The sequence below is a fragment of the Hippocampus bargibanti genome, linkage group LG06, assembly GCF_051943395.1.
Source record: "Hippocampus bargibanti isolate YZ-2025 linkage group LG06, ASM5194339v1, whole genome shotgun sequence".
Lineage (NCBI taxonomy): Eukaryota > Metazoa > Chordata > Actinopteri > Syngnathiformes > Syngnathidae > Hippocampus > Hippocampus bargibanti.
This window is the reverse complement of record NC_142739.1, coordinates 16,338,004-16,358,117: the sequence shown is the minus strand read 5'-3', so window position 1 is coordinate 16,358,117 and position 20,114 is coordinate 16,338,004. Positions and strand designations below refer to the sequence as shown.

General features: G+C 42.8%; 1 protein-coding gene across 1 annotated transcript in view; it reads right to left on the bottom strand.

The window, feature by feature from the left end:
• Nucleotides 1-20,114, bottom strand: part of adamts16 (ADAM metallopeptidase with thrombospondin type 1 motif, 16) — a 95,724-nt gene that overhangs the window by 30,571 nt on the left and 45,039 nt on the right. Inside the window, exons 4-12 of the mRNA XM_088998461.1 lie at nt 18,056-18,458; nt 14,745-14,947; nt 13,985-14,068; nt 12,968-13,127; nt 12,689-12,794; nt 12,467-12,604; nt 7,442-7,595; nt 5,244-5,339; nt 1,217-1,365 (exon numbers count right to left, since the gene is read on the bottom strand). Coding sequence (XP_088854587.1) covers nt 1,217-1,365; nt 5,244-5,339; nt 7,442-7,595; nt 12,467-12,604; nt 12,689-12,794; nt 12,968-13,127; nt 13,985-14,068; nt 14,745-14,947; nt 18,056-18,458 — 1,493 coding nt within the window. The remainder of the gene's footprint in view (nt 1-1,216; nt 1,366-5,243; nt 5,340-7,441; nt 7,596-12,466; nt 12,605-12,688; nt 12,795-12,967; nt 13,128-13,984; nt 14,069-14,744; nt 14,948-18,055; nt 18,459-20,114) is intronic.

Sequence of the window (20,114 nt, the reverse complement as noted above, 5' to 3'; positions counted from 1 at the left end):
GGCTCTGCGGCACACAGTTAGGTCACTCTCTGAAGCGGCAGAAAGAAGCAGCCACTGGATCTGGATGAAGAGGAAGGACCCTAGTTGGGCTCATAGGTCAGCAACCTAAGACCCCCCCCCCCCAGCTTCTGAACATCTGATTGGGCATGGGACACAAGCGCAGGCGTGATCAACCTGTCGCTGGCCACCATCGATGAGGGTGTCTAGTGATTAAAAGGCCGAAACACCCAATGATTCTTTGGCACACTACTGACGATGTGTCCCAAATTCACAACCTCCCATCCCTGAGGCACAGCTCCAACATCACGTCCAATGGTTCATGATTCTCTTCTCTCTCTCTCTCTAACTCTATCTATCCCTCTATCTCTATCTCCCTATATTTCTCTATCTCTCTCTATCTATCTCTTTATCTCTCTATCTCTCTGTGTCTATCTCTATCTATCTCTATCTCTCCTTATCTCTCTCTATCTCGCTCTCTATCTATCTATCTATCTATCTATCTTTAACTGTATCTATATCTCTATCTCTCTTTAACTATGTATATATCTCTATCTCTGCCTCTCTCTATTTCTATCTCTATCTCTCGATCTCTATCTCTATCTCTATCTCTATCTCTCGATCTCTCTATCTATATATCTCTCTCTGTATCTCTCACGACTGACGATGGCACACGACTGACGATGTGTCCCAAATTCACAACCTCCCATCCCTGAGGCACAGCTCCCACACCACTCTCAACGTCAAGGCTAATCTCATGTGAGGACCATCCATTGGCACAAATGGACAGAATAACATCACGTCCAGTGTTTCATGATTCTTCCGTGTCCACTCTTGTTGCCATCAATACACCAGAATGAGTCATGGCTTCTTTCAGCTTTGTGTTTAACTCAGCATGCCCTGATTTCATGCTGGCTAGTAATTTTTTAATGGTACTAAAATGGTATTGTAGTATTCAAATATATTTTTTGCAACAATTTGGATTTGTGATCTGCTGTGAGATTTGTCTCGTGAAATTGGCATCTCGGCTCAGTATATGTTGCAAGGCATTGTATTCAAGTGATACTCACCTATCATAGTCCACAATCACAATGGTTCCCGTTTAAAATTGTAATATTAACTATGACAAGTCAAGTTTTAGGTAATTTAGCTTTTGTGTTGCTTTTGTCCACTGTTGTACCTGAAAAAAAGGTGTGTTGTGTCTTGTGATACCACTCACATGGGTTTATTGCAGTGCCGATCCCGATAAGTGACACCACTTTGGCAAGTTCGCGAGCAGACAGACCAAGCCGACCACTCTGACCATTGGCCGTGGTGGGGTCGCGGGCCATCATCACCATGTTTCACACATTGACCCCTTCGACACCACTGGGAAAGATGAAAATTACATTTTGAGGATCAGGAAAGGTAGTTGCAGTTGTAGCACATTTCATACACAAGGCAACTAAATGTGATTTACACAAGCAAAGATGCAGCAGTTACCAACATTCAAAAGCAAAGGAAAGAAAACAAAAGCAACCTGCAACAATTATGAGAATGTATATTGACATTATTTAAAAACATTAACAGAAAACTAATTTGGTGAAAGTTAGACTTTTGACTTTCAATACCGTAAGATTTTCAAAATGCTTTGCAAAGACAATGACTCCAGGTTTTTTCAAAAAGCAGTCTTGCTTTCCTTTTTTTCCCTTTTTTATGTGTGTGGCAATTCTATTCGTTTTATTTCACTTTATTTAGTTGAAATAATTGTTGGGATTTCCATTTGTTAATTTTCTTTAGAAAGTAGCACAATGTGTTAGTGGAAATGCTTTCATCTGGGACCATTGACAGCTGTATGTCATCTGCATAACTTTGATAGCCAACATTGCTGTTCTGAAGCATTTTTCCCAAGGGTTCAATGATTGACCCTTGAAGCACCCCAAACAAGACGAAAACGGACACCTTGCATCCGTGTTCAATCTCGCATCATTTAGTGCACATAAGAGCAAAAGTCAGTTTGATTTTAAGAATTTGTGAAATTGATCCATCTATCCATCCATACATTTTCCGTACCACTTATTCCTCATTAGGGTCGCGGGGGGTGCTGGAGCCAATCCTAGCTGTCTTCGCGAACAAGGCGGGGGACACCCTGAATTGGTTGCCAGCCAATCGCAGGGCACACAAAGCCGTACAACAGTCACTCTCACACTCACACAGAGGGACAATTTGGAGTGGTCAATCTGCCTGCCATGCATGTTTTTGGAGTGTGGGAGGAAACCGGAGGACCCGGAGAAAACCCACGCGCGCCCGGGGAGAACACGCAAACTCCACACAGGGAGGCCGGACCGGGACACGAAACGGCGACCTCTGCACTGTGAAGCCGGTGTGCTCGACTCGACTACCGGGCCGCGAAATTGATATTAAAAAAAAAAAAAAAAAAAAAAAACACTTTCTCAATAATCTTAGATCAGTAGTGAAGGTTGGAAAGGGGTCTATAATTTGCTAACAAGGAGACATCCTGCCATTTCTTCTTGAGGGTGGCCAATTACTGAAGTTTTTGAAACTTGCCATTGATTATTTGCTGCAGCTCAGTAAAAACAGATTTTGGAATAACTTTCAAAAAGTCTGATCATATTGACAGCTTTTAGTTAATGGTTTCAACTGCAGAATTAAATTTATTTTAGTTTTTGGATAACCTGTATCACGTTCATGTGATGTAATTGAATTTTTTTTCTGCTTGCTATAAAGTGATAGTTATTTTATTTTATTGCTTTGTGCTTATCTTTGACCTGACAGATTCTACTTCTTTATGAAAGTAAGCACTTCTATTGCATTGATCTATTGAAAGGAGAGTGGTTTGATTTGGAGGGTTTGTCGACCTCATCAAATGTGTGTGTTGTTCAGGATCTTACTAATGATTTCAGAACCGTTGCTTTATAGGTGTGACTGAGGAATTCAAGGTGGAGGTGGGACTACACCAGGGGTCAGCTCTGAGCCCCTTCTTGTTTGCTATGGTGATGGACAGGCTGACAGACGATGTTAGACAAGAATCTCCTTGGACCATGATGTTTGCAGATGACGTGATCTGTAGCGAGATCAGGGAACAGGTGGCGGAGAAACTAGAGATGCGGAGATATGCCCTGGAAAGGAGAGGAATGAAGATCAGTCGCAGCAAGACGGAATATATGTGTGTGAATGAGAGGGATCCAAGTGCAAGAGTGATGCTACAGGGAGAAGAGATAAAGAAGGTGGGGGATTTTAAGTACTTGGGATCAACTGTCCAGAGCAATGGAGAGTGTGGAAAAGAGGTGAAGAAGCGTGTCCAGGCAGGCTAGAGCGGCTGGAGAAAAATGTCAGGTGTGATGTATGATAGAAGGGTTTCAGTTAGGATGAAAGGAAAAGTGTATAAAACACTGGTGAGACCAGCCATGATGTTTGGACTGGAGACAGTGCCACTGAAGAAAAGACAGGAAGCAGAGCTAGAGGTAGCAGAGCGAGGATGTTGAGGCTTTCTTTGGGAGTGACCAGGTTGGATAGGATCAGGAACGAGTACATTAGAGGGACAACTCATAATCGAGGCTTTGGAGAGAAAGTCAGAGAGGCCAGACTGAGATGGTTTGTACATGTTTCAGAGGAGAGAGAACGACTATATCGGGAGAAGGATGCTGAGCCTTGAACTTCCAGGCAGGAGACCGAGAGGAAGACCGAAGAGGAGGTTTATGGATGTGGTCAAAGAGGACATGAAGGTAGCTGGTGTGAGAGAAGAGGATGCACAAAACCGGGATAGATGGAGGACATTGATTCGCTGTGGCGACCCCTGAGGGGAAAAGCCGAAAGGAAAAGAAGAAGAGCTTTATAGGTTTTACTAACTCCTTGTTAAAATGACAAAGTTATGGTCTGCAGAGGGCAAGAAGAATTTGAGGTAGAGTCATAATCATACACATGGTTAGAGTGCATAGTTTTGGACGTAAATGTAAACTCAAGCAGGTTAGACATATTTTGGGCTCTTCACTGTCTTTGTTGGATTAACCTATTCATTCTTCACATGCCATTTCCCATTAGAATTTATTTTCATGGTGGGAGATTCACGTATTAATTAATGAAAGCATGCTTTATTATTTCCTTTATCTATAAACATGCAATATTGAGTGCTACATTGGGTGTCTTTTGTCTCTTAAACTGAAACGCCAGAGCTCAGTTTTCCAAAATGCAGTTAGTCTTGTCTTTTAAATGATGAAGGAGATAAGTAGGTCAGATCTCACTGAGGTTCACAATTACCACCACTCATTATCAGATGTGATTCATTCAGCCAGTGCAAGCATGGTTGATAGGTTGGATGCCAGGTGAATACTTTTGTCAGTGACCAATGGACATGTGTAGAATTTATAGATAAAAAAATATATATTAAAATTATTTTTTTAAAGGTGTGTGAACTTCCTGCAAGTCCCTGCATGTAATGTTAGAATGCATTCTGAAATGTAGACTCTTGTCACAACCGGTTTCTATCATGGATCTCTTCCAGCAAACTGCCCCTTTGGGGTGATCTCTGGGGTGTTATAGATGGGGCCGTTCCCTTTAGCTCCGGGTTTTCATTGCCGGACACATATCCCACAAGCTTTTAAAAAACTCAGGGAAACATACTTGCAGCTGCTCCCTGACCATTTTAGTGAAAAAAAAAAAAAAAACATTTTGTTTAGGTTTTTAATTGTGAATAATGTAGAAGTAGTAGTGGAATCATGGCTGTTCTTGCATGTCAAACTGATTACAACCATGCCTTCATCGAACTTGACCCTTCCCACTAAATCAGTCCAATTTTATTATCCCTGAATGTACTGTCCAACGTTTCTGTTACATAGCGTTTTGTCCCTGAGTAATACCCCTTCAAATAAGAATGTTTGTTCGGCAACCTTAGTTCCTTAAAAGAAAAATTACCTCTAAAATTCACTCAAGTTAAGCTTTTTCATCTGCAACGTGAATCCAAAGGACACCCCTTTCAAAGATCCAGCTGTCTTTTTTTGTCATTTTTCCTCCCCCAGTTAGATTTCATTGTTAAGATGATGGCATGCAACCTCACACTCTATCAAACAAATAAAGATGTACCCCTATTTTTTATTTCTTATTTTATACACATAAAGTCTGACAAAAGCCTACAATTTCACATCAAACAGTTTGCATGACTTTGCGATGTGTATATTGGAGGTGAATTATTGTGTTAATTATATTTTTACAATGTTGTGCAGCCATAATATAATCCAATTTTGAGTCACCATATCAGGCCCACAAGAAGAGCCTTCTGCTGAAGGCATGAACTTGGTCTCACACTTCCTTCCGATGCGGTGGCACCAAAGAGCCTTGCAAATATCCTGGAAGGAAAACAAGAAATTTCTGCTGTTTATGTCTCGTATGCATATGTTAATAGTATGATGACTACCACACCTAATTAAAAAAAACAATTATGCAGAAGCAATGGCAATGGCAATGGCATTACATTTTGCAGCACCCTGCACATCCCACCCACACTTTTTTTCCAGCGGTGGCCAACCCATGGCTCATGAGACGCATGGGGCTCTTGGGCTGGTTTCAATGCAGCTCCTCGGCTTTTGCATGAAAAGTATCGATAAATCTTCCGCTGTGGCACTGACATTCAAACAACGATGCCACAGTAGAATTTACGATCTCAGATTATCGACAATCCCATAACTTGATTAACATACAGAGATGCCAGCCAGATGACAACAACATCTCCGTGCATGTGAAAACAATGGGGCCAAGCACTCAGCAAGTCAGCGAATGACCTCTGATTTTAACGCAGGGGTGCACAACTACCAGAAAGCAGCTTGCGCACTGACAAATGGATGAACAACTACCAATGCGACACCGGTCTTGATTTAGTGCAGGGCTTCCCAATTGTCGTCTGTCATGTCCCCTAGGAAGTATAAAACAACCCTCCCCTATACCCCTGCTTGACTATAAATAGTATTAGTTGATAGAATTGTTATAAGTACACCTCTACAAAACACTGTCTCTAACTATAACAGAAAATACAGTATTTCAAGTGCATCTGATTTTCAAGAATAAAAAGGGATGATTGTTGGCAGTATTTAGCATGTTTTCGCAGAAAAAAACTCAAGCATTTTTTTTCAGCGTGATTGGGGTACAATGTCTTTAAGTGACCCCTTAATCTATTTGGCTTCATGCTGTCGACTGCCAACATTTTCAGAGACGGGAAGCCCACCGGCATGTCCTCGTCTCCTACTGTAGTCACTGTGTACATACGCTTTATCATATTTTTTTGTCTTATCTTACAGGAGACTTCCAATTGACTCTTTATATCCGTCTCTCTCTGCTTGTCTTCTCATCCCTGTCAAATGTGTTTTAATGGTGTCACTTGAGGCTCTGCTACACTTTGTGTCTAAACTTCATTCTCACACTATATGCTTTGTGCAAAGCGAGCAAGGTCGATGCAAACAAAACCCCGACACCTAACTGAGCACACTGCCAATGAGAACGTCACTGCCCTCTAACGTAGTTCAGTAGCAATTGCACTTCTCGGAGATACAAGTATAAAACAATACTGAGTGAAGAGGGTCACTTTCAATGAACTTCCATTTGAATTGCTGGGTACAGATATAAAGAGAAACAAAGAAATAATGATCTACAATCACAAGCATAATAAAACATTCAATTCACATGATCTACTTGTTGTGTTTCTCAGCAGCGGTCGGGAGGAGCACTGTATGGTTTCCCAGTTCATGTTGCCAGAAAAACATAGTCTGCTACTTTTCAGCAATTTCACTCCCTTACTATCTGAATCCAAGTTTGACAAGGCAGCACAGATGCTGACAGGCACCTCACAGTCAGCACCTTTTCCCTGAAGAGCCACCCTGGAGTCCATCATAAATTCTATTTGTCCAGCTGTTTAGCTTGTTTAAGCAAAAAAAAGAAGCAAAAGTGGAAGAGAATAACTGAGACAAAGTGGGAATGAACAAATAGTGAATGGCAGTTTATGAGCTGAGATATTCACTCTCATGTCAATATACCCTTTCTGGTGATTATTCATAAATCCGCTGTAGAATCTTGGGTATTGTATTCCCTACCATATCATGTGTATACAGTATGTGTGTTGGAGAGTACAATTCCTTGGATCATTGACTTTATCATGAATTAATATATAAGAAAAGCACACCTTGCACTCTATAGTGTTTTCCAGACCTAATCATTTTTTAGCTTCATTCTCTATCCAGACCATTTTAATTGCCTCCCAAAAAGGGCAATACATGATCTCACAGAACAATAAAATGCAGCTGTGAAGCTGATTCTTGTCGTTTTGTTTCGTGAGTGAAACATATCGGAACAGGCCAAGAGTGCAGGTGTGCAAAGATCATTGGGACAAATCCCTCCAGCCGGAAAAGGTGAGAGCTCACAGAAAGAGTATATGATGTGTATACTGTACTTAAAAAAGTACCTTTTTAAAATCAAGGGTGCAGAGCTTGGCTTTTTCACCAAACTGCCATTTGCACTGTGTGTCTGCATCATACAGCTCGCCAGGCATCTTCTCAGGATAACGATACTCCTTGACTCCACTGGGTTCATCTGATAGGCACAAAGCCTGGGCTGAGCTAGTAAAGCGTAAAACAGGGGAGAAAAGTTATTTGTTTGTCACTGTTTTTTCCAGACAGTATTTTGCTTTTTATATACAAGTTACTACAGTATTTAGTTTGTTAGTTAGCTTGTTTGTTCGTCTGTATGTTCATTAGTTAGCTGCATAGTTAGTTGTTTAGTCAGTTATTTGGTTAGTTAGATAGTTGGATATTTAGTTATTTAGTTAGTTAACTAGTTAGTTGGTCAGTACGTTGGTTGGTTAGTTAGTTGGTTAGTGTGTTAGTTAGTTTAGACTCAAGTACACTGACCAACTCCGGTATTGTACATAAAATATGTACAATAAAATACAATGTTAGCTAGTTAGTTAGTTAGTTAGTTAGTTAGTTAGTTAGTTCAGACTTTGTACGTACAATCAATACAATTTTTTTTTTTTTTTTTCAGGATGGCGGCGCGTGCACACGCAGCGGCTCCTCTCTCTCCCGGCAAATTGTTTTTTTCGTGTTTATTGTGTTTGTCTTACTCGTGCAAATGTCCGTCTCCGTTGGCCTCGCTACACCCGAGGCGTACCTACTCCCGTGAGGTTCTGCTCGACATCGGCAGTTCATTTTTAAAACCTAAACCAGCTGAAGCAGAAGTGCTACGCAAGCATGGATTGCTCAGGGAGTCGTCCATTGAGCCCCACTCTTCCACCGACCCCCACTCCTGCACCCAACCCAGAGTGGAGGCGCCACAAGTGCTGTATGAGGAAAGCCCTCACCGGCCGTCCATCCCTACCATTACGCTGGCTAACGTGCGCTCGCTGGACAATAAAATGGACTACATCAGACTTCTCCGCTCAACTTCCAAGACCGTGGGTGAGTGTTGTGCCTTTGTGTTTGTGGAAACATGGCTGACCGACAGCATACCGGACAGTGCCATCCAGCTAGCCCAGCTAACTAGCTTCCGGGCAGACAGAGCGCTCGTCGAGGGCGGGGGAAGACTCGCGGCGGGGGACTCTGTGTTTACATCAGTGATGCCTGGTGCCGCAACGCTGTTGTGGTATGCAAACACTGTTCACCACTGATGGAGCTTATGGTCATAAAATGTCGGCCATTCTACCTGCCGAGGGAATTTAGTGCCATACTGCTGGTAGCAGTTTACATCCCCCCGAGCTCAATTAACAACAGGAGCGCGGCATTGAATGAACTCTACCAACACATCAGCGAGCAACAGACAGCCCACCCAGATGCTTTCCTTATCCTGGCTACCCCCTCCCCCACCTAGGAGCTTCGGACCACTCCACTATCATGTTAATGCCCGCATACAGGCCACTTGTCAAAGTCGTCAAACCAGTCAAGAAGCAGATAAGGGTGTGGCCTGATGGGTCGTCAGAGGCACTCAAAGACTGCTTCTCCAACACTGACTGGAACATGTTCAGACAAGCGGCCACCTACAACAACAACACCGACCTCCAAGAGTACACAGACTCTGTTACCTCCTACATGAGGAAGTGTATGGATGACGTGACTGTCACCAGATCTGTCACCATCCTGGCCAACCAGAAGCCATGGCTGACGGGTGAAGTCCACAGGCTCCTCAGGGCTCGGAACGCTGCCTACAAAGCTGGCGATGAGCTGGGCCTGAGGACAGCCAGGGCCAACCTGTCACGTGGCATCAGGATGGCCAAGAGACAGCACTCCAGGAGGATCGCCAACCACTTCAAAGACAGCAGAGACACCAGGAACCTGTGGCGTGGGATACAGACCATCACCGACTACAAGCCCACTCCACAGACCTGCGAGAACTCCACCACTCTGCTGAACCAGCTGAACGACTTCTTCGCCCGCTTCGAGGCAGACAACAGCACTCCAGCACAGAAGACCCCACCACCTCCCGGCGAACAGGTGCTGACACTGTCCCAGGACAGCGTGAGGCGATCCCTCAGAGGGACCAACGCACGAAAAGCCCCGGGTCCCGACGGCATTCCTGGCCGTGTTCTGAGAGACTGCGCTGTGGAGCTCACAGATGTCTTCACGGACATCTTCAACACCTCTCTGAGCCAGGCTGTTGTGCCCACGTGCCTCAAAGCCACCACCATTAATCCAGTCCCGAAGAAGTCGTCCCCCACCTGCCACAATGACTACCGCCCGGTCGCACTCACTCCCATCCTCATGAAGTCCTTCGAGCGGCTAGTTATGAACCACATCAAGGCTGCCCTCCCCCCCAACCATGACCCCTTCCAATTTGCATATCGGCCCAACCGCTCGACCGATGATGCCATCTCCACTGCTCTCCACACAGCGCTCACCCACCTGGAGACCAGAGACTCCTACGTCAGAATGCTGTTCATCGACTTCAGCTCAGCATTCAACACAATCATCCCCCAACAACTCACCGATAAACTGAGCAAACTGGGGATCAGCACCTCCCTGTGCAACTGGCTGCTGGACTTCCTGACGGGGAGACCACAGGCAGTCAGAGTTGGCGACAACACTTCCAGCACCATCACGCTGAACACAGGGGCCCCCCAGGGGTGTGTGCTGAGCCCCCTCCTCTTCACTCTGCTCACGCACGACTGCTCACCATCATCACCCAGCTCCAACCTCTTCATAAAGTTTGCGGATGACACAACTGTGGTGGGCCTCATCAACAACGACGAGGAGACAGCCTACAGGGACGAGGTCAGCCGCCTGGCCACGTGGTGCAAGGACAACAATCTTCGTCTGAATGTGGAGAAGACGAAGGAGATTGTTGTGGACTTCAGGAGAGTGCGCCCCCAGCATGCTCCACTAACCATCGACGGTGCTGCAGTGGAGAGAGTGAGCAGCACCAAGTTCCTGGGAGTGCACATATCCGAAGACCTGTCCTGGAGCCACAACACGGCATCAATGGCCAAGAGATCCCACCAGCGCCTGTACTTCCTCCGCAAGCTCAAAAGAGTTGGAGCCCCGAACCCCATCACGACCTCCTTCTACCGCGGAACCATAGAGAGCATCCTGACCAGCTGTATCACCGTGTGGTACGGCGCCTGCACCGTGTCCTGCCGTAAGACTCTGCAGCGCATCGTGAGGACAGCTGAGAAGATCATCGGTGTCTCTCTCCCCCCCCCCTTCAGGACATCTACAACACCCGCCTCACCCGCAGAGCCATCCGGATCGCTGGCGATCCCACCCACCCCTCCCACAGCCTCTTCAGCCTGCTGCCATCGGGTCGGAGACTGCGGAGTCTCCGAGCCAAGACCAGCGGGCTCAAGGACAGTTTCTGCCACCAGGCAGTCCGGAGACTCAACTCCCTCCCAGCCCTGCCCAGCCTGCCCCTTCCCACTGCCACACTCACCGAACTCTGAGTACACGCTACATGCTGTACGATCACCCTGAACTCTATTTTTTTCTTCTTTCTCATTTTTTTCTGCAAGACCTCACTTCAACCCTTTCTTGTTGTTCGTTTTTGCATTACTACATTACGTCACTTTATATACGTCACTTCCTCACTTTACATATGTCACTACCTCACTTTACATCCGTCACTGCCTCACTTTCCTTCGACACTACCTCACTTTACATACAGAAATTACATGTATTGTCTGTTGTCAATTGTATGTCTTTTTTAGCCACGTTATAAGTGCCTTGCATGTCTTGCACGCTGGGTCCGAGAGGACATTAATTTCATCTGTGCTGTATGTCATGCATATTAGCATATTTGACAATAAAGCTGACTGTGACTTTGATAAAAATAAAAGGAGAGAGATGTAAATAACTTCCTAAAATAATCCTTGCAACAATAGTGCAAACAAACATGGCCAATCATGATACAGCAGGGGAAATTCCATTGTTCAAGATGCAACTACAGTATTTGCTTTTAAAATAGTCATCAATCGCGTTTTAGAACGTAGTATAATAATAATAATAATAATAATAATAATAATAACAATACAATACCACAATGTATGTGTGTTAAGATGGGAAATTTGCAGTTAAAAATAAGACAAGACACACCCATCCATCAACCCTGAACACCACGTATCCTGAACAGGGTCATGGCAGGTGCTGGAGCCTATCCCTATCCATCCCACACACCATCAATGACTGGGAACCGATCCCACACCGCCCTCAAGATACAGGATTGTCATTTTTTTTACTTTTTAATTTTTTTACTACTGAAGTCTAGAGTTTAGTGTTTGGCTCAAATACATATACAAACTCATGTTATGTCAGACTGTCAATGATGATAATGTAAACAGGATCTGCATTTATATGTACATACACGTAGATTTGTCCATTGAAGTCAGGAATGACATCCTAATCTTTCTAGCCACTTTATGCTTAATGGTCTGTGTTGCCAAGGAAGGAAGCTTAGTCACCTGGATTCAGACAAGTAGGGGATTTCCACTAAGTGATATCCTTGACTCTCACACAGAAAACTTAAACACAGCAGCACTCTGACAAAGTATTTCACAAAGGATTATTGCAGTGACCATGCTGCTTTAGCTTGCAGGATGAGTTTTAGCGTGCTAGTGTGTGTGTGGGCGCGCATGTGTACGTGTGCGTATGTGTGTGCATGTGTGTGTTTGTGAATGTCTGAATGGATGTTTGTATTTTTGTCCAAGAGCACTTTTCTAGTGCATCTTGCTGTCCTTCATTGTTTACATAAAAGACACCACACGATCAGCACACATTAGCAAGCGAGGTCTTTTGGCCTTTTCTCTCCGTGTTCGTACCCAACAAGGCATGGGTGAAAAAAGTACAGCACAAACTTACAGCACGTAAACAACTGAGGCCTTCGTGGACTGTTGCTCAAAGCCTTAGAGCCTAAGGCAAATAATTAATTTTGTTGCAACTACATTTTTAAGCCTCTCATGTAAATAAAAAAAAAATACATTTCTGTAATTGCCATGAATGCCTTTTCTTACTTGAGAAAGCGGCTGAGGTACTGGCGGCTGCATGCAGACCATGAGAAGATACCATCGTGCCCCGCTAATGTGGGAGACATGATGTTGCCTTCTGACTTCTTACAAATGTTTCCTTCACCATCATGGACCATTCCAAAACTAAAGAAAGAACACAAAAGGTATTTGTGAAGGAGAAGAAAACAAACCATGTCTTAATTTGTCATCATGGCAGAGAGTCCTTACTTATGTCCAGATTCATGGGCAATAGTGAATGCCAATCCCAGGCCTGTGTCCTCATTAATGGTGCAGCTCCGGTACTTGCTGCACATCCCACTTATAGGGGCAAAACCTGAAAAAAAGTGTGACAATTTGCTCGTAAAAATATAAATAATCCGAAATATGTGGATGAAATTATTTTTTTTTTGTATGCCCCTTAGATTCTTGAGAGAATACCAACCACAGGTTATTTAATTCACAATTTAATATTTAGTTTTAAAGAATACAGTGACAGAGTAGATGTACCCAGAGTGTCACAAGGTTCATTCTTCCATGAGCAGATGTCAAGTCCAGTGAGTAGAATGGCGTGGTCATGTCGCTGACCTTCCTGGCCCCCAAGAGTTGACTGCCACTGGCAGAAACTATTCAGTGTATGGTCTGCATGATGACTGATCACCAATCCATCCTGGGACACAAGGGAATTATGAGAGTGATGATGATTACAGTCGGTCGATATATACACATGAAGTGAAAACATTATGAATTGTAGAAATTATTTTTCAATCAAAAGTACATACAGTAATCCAGAATTCGTCATGTACACGACCCGCACTATATCCTGTGATCAATTTCCCAATGTTATATAAAGCTTCCTGTACAGTTCATGGTGGATAGGAACTGAGTGAATAGCGGCCTTTGAAATTAAAAAAAAAAAAAAAAAAAAAAAGATAAAAATTCAACATGCACCTTCCATGAAAAACGGTGGTAAAATGGGGCTAAAAAGAAAAACAAGCGCTACCAAAAAGCTTTTTATTTACATTTACTCTTTTTTATGTGAATATGGGAATCCTCAGGTGGTCAGATATTAGTGTGGTGGGGGCACTGTATTATACATGAAACATACATTATCATTCGGATGGAGTTCTACAACACTATAAACTACAACCAATAAACAAAATAATGATCAAATATTAAACAAATACCAGTTAGCAGGCACGGTGTAAGGATGCTTTTTTCCTTATGGCTGTAGGTGGTGGAGCTTTACCAATAGGCAGCGGGATTGAGAATACAGATTTCATCACTTTGCTGCTGTGAAATGTAAATTTCTCCACTGTGAGACTAATAAAGGCATATCCAATCCAATCCAATCCAATCCAATCTCAAACAGATTATGGATGTGGTTTGCCCTTGTTCTTATTGTGAAATGCTAAAATGCGGAACCCATTTTTTTTTTACCACCGGAGTTCGGAGCTGTGGCTGGTGATCCGTTGACTTTATATTTTTCGTGAAAAAGCCGTGTCGTGTGCCTCCACATATTCTTACCTGCTCTTCATCAAGAAGCAGAAGTCCCACTATTACGATATTGATGTTCCCTCCTATGGTTCCATCTTTGAAGAGGCTTGACACCTAGACACAGTGACATACGACATTATAAACAGCTATTCTGTCACCTCCCTTATGAATTATAAGACTTAAATAAATGATTTAGCAAGAACAAACATTCATTCAATCAGAAGGCCGGTCGAACATGGAAAAAAAAGACCCCATTCGCATTGATGTTTTATGTTCCTGATGTTTGGTCTTTATCCTGAACTGACACGTCTCGACCCGTGATTGTGCTTTGTTACTTTATTATTTGCTTTGTTTTTTTGAGAGAGACAGACACACAGACACACACAGACAGACAGAGACAGAGAGACAGAGTTTGTGTGCGCAAAAATTCATAATGCATTTCAGTGACTTGATCGGGTTTGGAGACGGGAGCCATGTTTTCGAAATAGTATTATATATCTTTAGTTTTGTCACCCTGTCCGTAAGAAGCGAAATGAGCGTGACAGTAACTTCTTTTCGATCAGTTCAGAGTGAGAAGAGGACATTGAGCTGTGCAGCTATGAGCTTACTTCAACATGCATGGCAGGCTAATTGAAGACTCCAAATTGACCCTAGGTTTCAGTGTGGGTGGCAACCGATTCAAGATGTCCCTTACAGTTCTAGTTATTTTAGGGATTATGTGGGTATCTGGATAGCAGGTTTGCATATGAATCAGTGTGTGACACAACTGTATCCCAAATTCTCTTCTCACCATATTGAGCACAGTGAGAACATAAGTAGTAATGTTCTCATGACCATGATTGTCCATCATCTTTCTGTCCACGACCACCAGCGTCTCAACATTTAGATTTGGATTATTTTGATTCTTTTCAATAATTGTCCTTTTGTTCCTGGGAAAGAACTTGTACTCATCTGGAAGCTGGGAGAGACGCTTTCTTGGAGGTTTCGGCATGTCTAGGGAAAAAAAAAACAATAATAATCTTCAAATGAATCAACTAAATCTACTACTAAATGAATAAATTAAAATGATTGTATTTTTTACAAACAAACAAACAAAATAAAAACAGCTGGAAATGGCAAGCCATACAACTCTGACCACACATTGCTTGCCTCATATCCACTCCAAAATTCAGTGCATCAAAAACATTGACTGTATGCATGCGCAAAGAAAATTATACTAAATCTATCATATTGAAAAAGTATTTACTTAAGCATGTTGTATGTTTAACATCCATGGTAGTTTGCTGTGATGTGGCATTCGGTACATCAAAACTGAGAGGAGCTTATAATATTTTTATGGTATTATTTTGCAATTATTGGCTGCTGTGCAGTTGATATTGATTGTGTGTATGTGTGTGTGTCAAAGTCAAAGTCAAAGTCAAAGTCAGCTTTATTGTCAAATATGCTAATATGCATGACATAAAAGAGTTGGAGCCCCGACCCCCATCACGACCTCCTTCTACCGCGGCACCATAGAGAGCATCCTGACCAGCTGTATCACCGTGTGGTACGGCGCCTGCACCGTGTCCTGCCGTAAGACTCTGCAGCGCATCGTGAGGACAGCTGAGAAGATCATCGGTGTCTCTCTCCCCCCCCTTCAGGACATCTACAACACCCGCCTCACCCGCAGAGCCATCCGGATCGCTGGCGATCCCACCCACCCCTCCCACAGCCTCTTCAGCCTGCTGCCATCGGGTCGGAGACTGCGGAGTCTCCGAGCCAAGACCAGCAGGCACAAGGACAGTTTCTGCCACCAGGCAGTCCGGAGACTCAACTCCCTCCCAGCCCTGCCCAGCCTGCCCCTTCCCACTGCCACACTCACCGAACTCTGAGTACACGCTACATGCTGTACGATCACCCTGAACTCTATTTTTTTCTTCTTTCTCATTTTTTTGTGCAAGACCTCACTTCAACCCTTTCTTGTTGTTCGTTTTTGCATTACTACATTACGTCACTTTATATACGTCACTTCCTCACTTTACATATGTCACTACCTCACTTTACATACGTCACTGCCTCACTTTCCATACGACACTACCTCACTTTACATACAGAAATTACATGTATTGTCTGTTGTCAATTGTATGTCTTTTTTAGCCACGTTATAAGTGCCTTGCATGTCTTGCACGCTGGGTCCGAGAGGACATTAATTTCATCTGTGCTGTATGTCATGCATATTAGCATATTTGACAATAAAGCTGACTTTGACTTTGACATACAGCACAGATGAAATTACTGTCCTCTCGGATCCAGCATGCAAGGCACTTATAATTACTTTAACAAACATAAACATGAAAACGTGTGTGTGTGTGTTGTTCTGGCAGACACTTCTGCGATTAGTTATAGTTTAACTATAAACCTCCACGATACATGTTGGTGTTTGATGACATCATAATAATGGAATATCTACCTATGTGACAAAAGAAAGAGGTGCAGTAAATTCGGGCCTTGTTTTCAGGCTAAACTAAAGTCCAGCAAAAGTGCAGTGAAATTGTGCACATCAATGGCGTTTTCTTTAGATCTGTATTTTTCAAGAGAGGTGCACACTATACTTGACTTGCCCCGTCCCGAAAATGGCGATACACCCATTTATAAGGTAAGCGCAGTCCACTTTCTGTCACCAAATTGCCAATCCTGTCTCCCAGAGCAAGCAGGGAGTTGCAGTACCGTCTACAAATTCCCAAACATGGTAAACTAGACTTGCCCCGACACGAATAAGAGGATGCACCCATTTTTACACTAAGCGCCACGGGCACCTCTGGATGAAAATAGGGCCTTAATCTGGAACCAACCATCACATTTTATTTTGTTTGTCACCACATATAACGGATCTTCTTCTTTTCCTTCCGGCTTTTCCCTTCAGGGTCGCCACAGTGAATCAGTGTCCTCCATCTTCAAAGGTTTCCTTCGCATGTTTGTTTTGGTCAAGCTTTTACGTCAGATGCCCTTCCTGACACAACCCACTGTATTTAACCGGGCTTGGGACTGGCACAATAAGACTTTGGCTTGTGTCTCCTTGTGGCTACAGAACAAGCAACTCCATGAACTAAATAAAGATGAAGATGAATGCAACTAAATATACAGGATTTCTGTAAGGTGATGCAGTAACTCCAATCATTTTCGACATTTGATTCTGAAACATTTGTATCATTGATGCCAGTTATTACATTGAACAATTTACACTTTCTCTTTTGAATGTTTGCTTATACAGACGGTAAGCTGGGGATCTACCAATGTGAGGTTGTGGCTAAAATACAGCACAGGTGTTCACTGATCTCATCCTCAGAGAATGACAACAGTTTGTTTCCACTTGGGACATACAGCTGGAGCTCTGCAGGTTACTGGTGGTGGTACAACTTCAGACCTCAGGGATCAGATAAAGTTAAATGATCTTGAAGTCATGGATGGACCCTGAACATTTATCACGGTGCTTGTCGATTCACCCATTGCAGAGGTTTCCCATAACCTTTCACAGGACATGTCAACCAGAGTATAAACTGACTTGGTGCAATGTGCGCCTGTTGTAAAGAAAAAAAAGCAATGGAGGACATGTGGTGTGGGGCCAAGTGAAGAAGTGTGGTGATGCTTGAGGCGAATGAAAAGGCGGCATAACCCGATATCTTCAGTCGTGCAGTTAAGTAATCATGAGCATAGCTGGCTCAAGGTTCCAATCTGACCCTTTTCTTCCTCCCACATTTCAAAGCCATTGACACTAGGTTAAATGAAGCACTAAAATTGTTGGTAGATACAAATGTGCGTTATATATTTTTTGTTAATCTATCCCCTGTGATTGACAACCAACCAGGCAAAGGTGTACAGCATGTCATGACCAATGGCAGCTCGAAAAAGCGATGATTCACTCGCTTGGAGAGATGGGAGAGTTTGTATCCATTTTTCTAACTCTGAACAGGGCTCTTTGTTGTCTAGATGGCCCTGGTATGAATAACAGTCAGTACAGCTTTCATTACTATGCTAATAACACAATAACAACAATAACAGAAGTTTACTCATTACTATGCTAATAACACAATAACAACAATAACATAAGTTTCCCTTACATACATTTCTTCCGTCTTCCGCAGAAGTGTTGCCTTTGATTCTTTTCATACGTGTCGAGATCGTCTTGTCGAGGGTCGCCGTTGTAATTTTCTCTACTGTCATGCTCCTGCTGGTCAACATGTTTGTTACTGTTGCTGGGATTATCACTTTGCCGCCATCGCTGGTCCTGTTCATTAGTCTTTAGTTTGGTTTGCTTTCTAGCAGCAAAACTCCTGTTTGATTTGTAAGGAGCTGAATCTAGTGATCTCTTCTGAATCACCCGAGGATGATGACCTCTGTCCCCAGAACTCTTGTAGAGAATGTGTGGCTGGTGATGAGATGGTGCTGAGAAGTTCTCTTTCAGAGCCAAGTGGTGGGGCACCGGCCTCAAGAAGTAGTCTGCATCTTGAGTGCGAATCAAACCTGACTAGAGAGAAAATGTAAAGTTACATTTTCCTAAAAGAGCAATGAAACAGAGTTGAAATGTTTTTTTTTCCCTTCATAATTAAAGCCATGCATTCATTAGCCAAAATATCAGGGTGGACAGATTAAAGTTTATTTTATTTATTTATTTATTTATTTATTTTTTTGGGGGGGGCGTATTTTCTTTACTGCTTTGACTCTGATGGTGATTCATATCGCACAATTTCTGAAATTTAAGATTATATTCTAAAACACTCAGACATTCTCAAAACAAAAAACATAAACGGTGCTTAGTCCTAAATTAAACTTTTGTAACAAGCACATTTTGCTGAACTCGAAGCACAACTCACTTTTTTGCACTTTATTTCCAAATGATGAACACTGCAAAACTATGGCTACTATTAACTCTATTCTCCCAACTGTCACTGGAGAAGAAACCCTGAACACGAGAAATAAGCTACAGATAAACTGGAGGCAAGGGTGTGGGTCCCATCAAGAACTTCGTGAGGTTCCCAAAAAGCTGGTCTTTTTCTCAGGCTGGCCGAACACCCCCCTCTCCTCTCACTTCAAACCATGTTTATTACCCAAAAAAAAACATTTGCGAGAAGTGTAAATGTGTGTAGAATTCACAGCCTTTTAAATGCCTTGGGAAAATGGTGAAAAAAATCCCTGAAGAAAAAAGTTTGAGAACCCTGAAAAATCTTGAAAACACGTTTATGGTACGTCAATATGAATTGGGCACAAAATGATGAAGAGTGACAAAAAATCACTTATCTAAGGAAACGTCCAAAGTATTGTAAAGGGTTGCAGTTGTTTTCCAACAATGTCCTTCTCCTCTAACCTTTTTATGTCTGTCGACAATTAGTCAAGAGTAAACTTGGCGCACCTCAACCACTGGCTGTTTCTTCATGCTCGACATCTGTTTTGCTGCTGAGGGTGAGATCTTATCACAAATGTGTATGAGGCTGTCAGATAAAAATAAAACAAATGTGTGAAGATAGTTGATGTACCTACAATATATCTGGAACAAGTTGACTCCTTAAAATGACTTCTCACAAGTAAACAGTTAAAAATAAAAATGAAGCATATAATTGGTTTCAAGTGTCCTTCATCATTGCAATCTGTGGGTGACGAGTGGATTTCTTTGTAGTAAAACAGTAACAGTGTCCCATCAAGCAGATTGTTAGCCGCATTATGTTGGAGGTCAGCACAAACTTTAGTATGCATATGCATGTTACTATGTGTGGATATATATGGCAAGTGTTTGTAGGTGTCACCCGCCAGTTATGCCAGCACATAACTACTGTATATTTGGACAGTGATTCTTTTCATTTAATGAGTATTGACTGACTCTCACTGTCTGGCTCTGGCTGGATAAAAATAATGGTCTAATAGTACAGGCCAGCACAGTTGTATAAGGTTTCCTGCTGACAGCTTACAATACATAATATTACCATTGACATACTTTACATGTATATGTCATTAGTCACAAATGGATCATTGCCCGTGTCAAATGAAACAGTAATACCAACTAAGAAAAGGACCATGCACGTTTCAAATGAAACCTATGCATTTGGTATCATGAGCCGAGGCATTACTGACTTGTTTACAAGGGTTTTCACCTAAAGATGAGAAGCACATACTTTTGCCGATTTGAAAA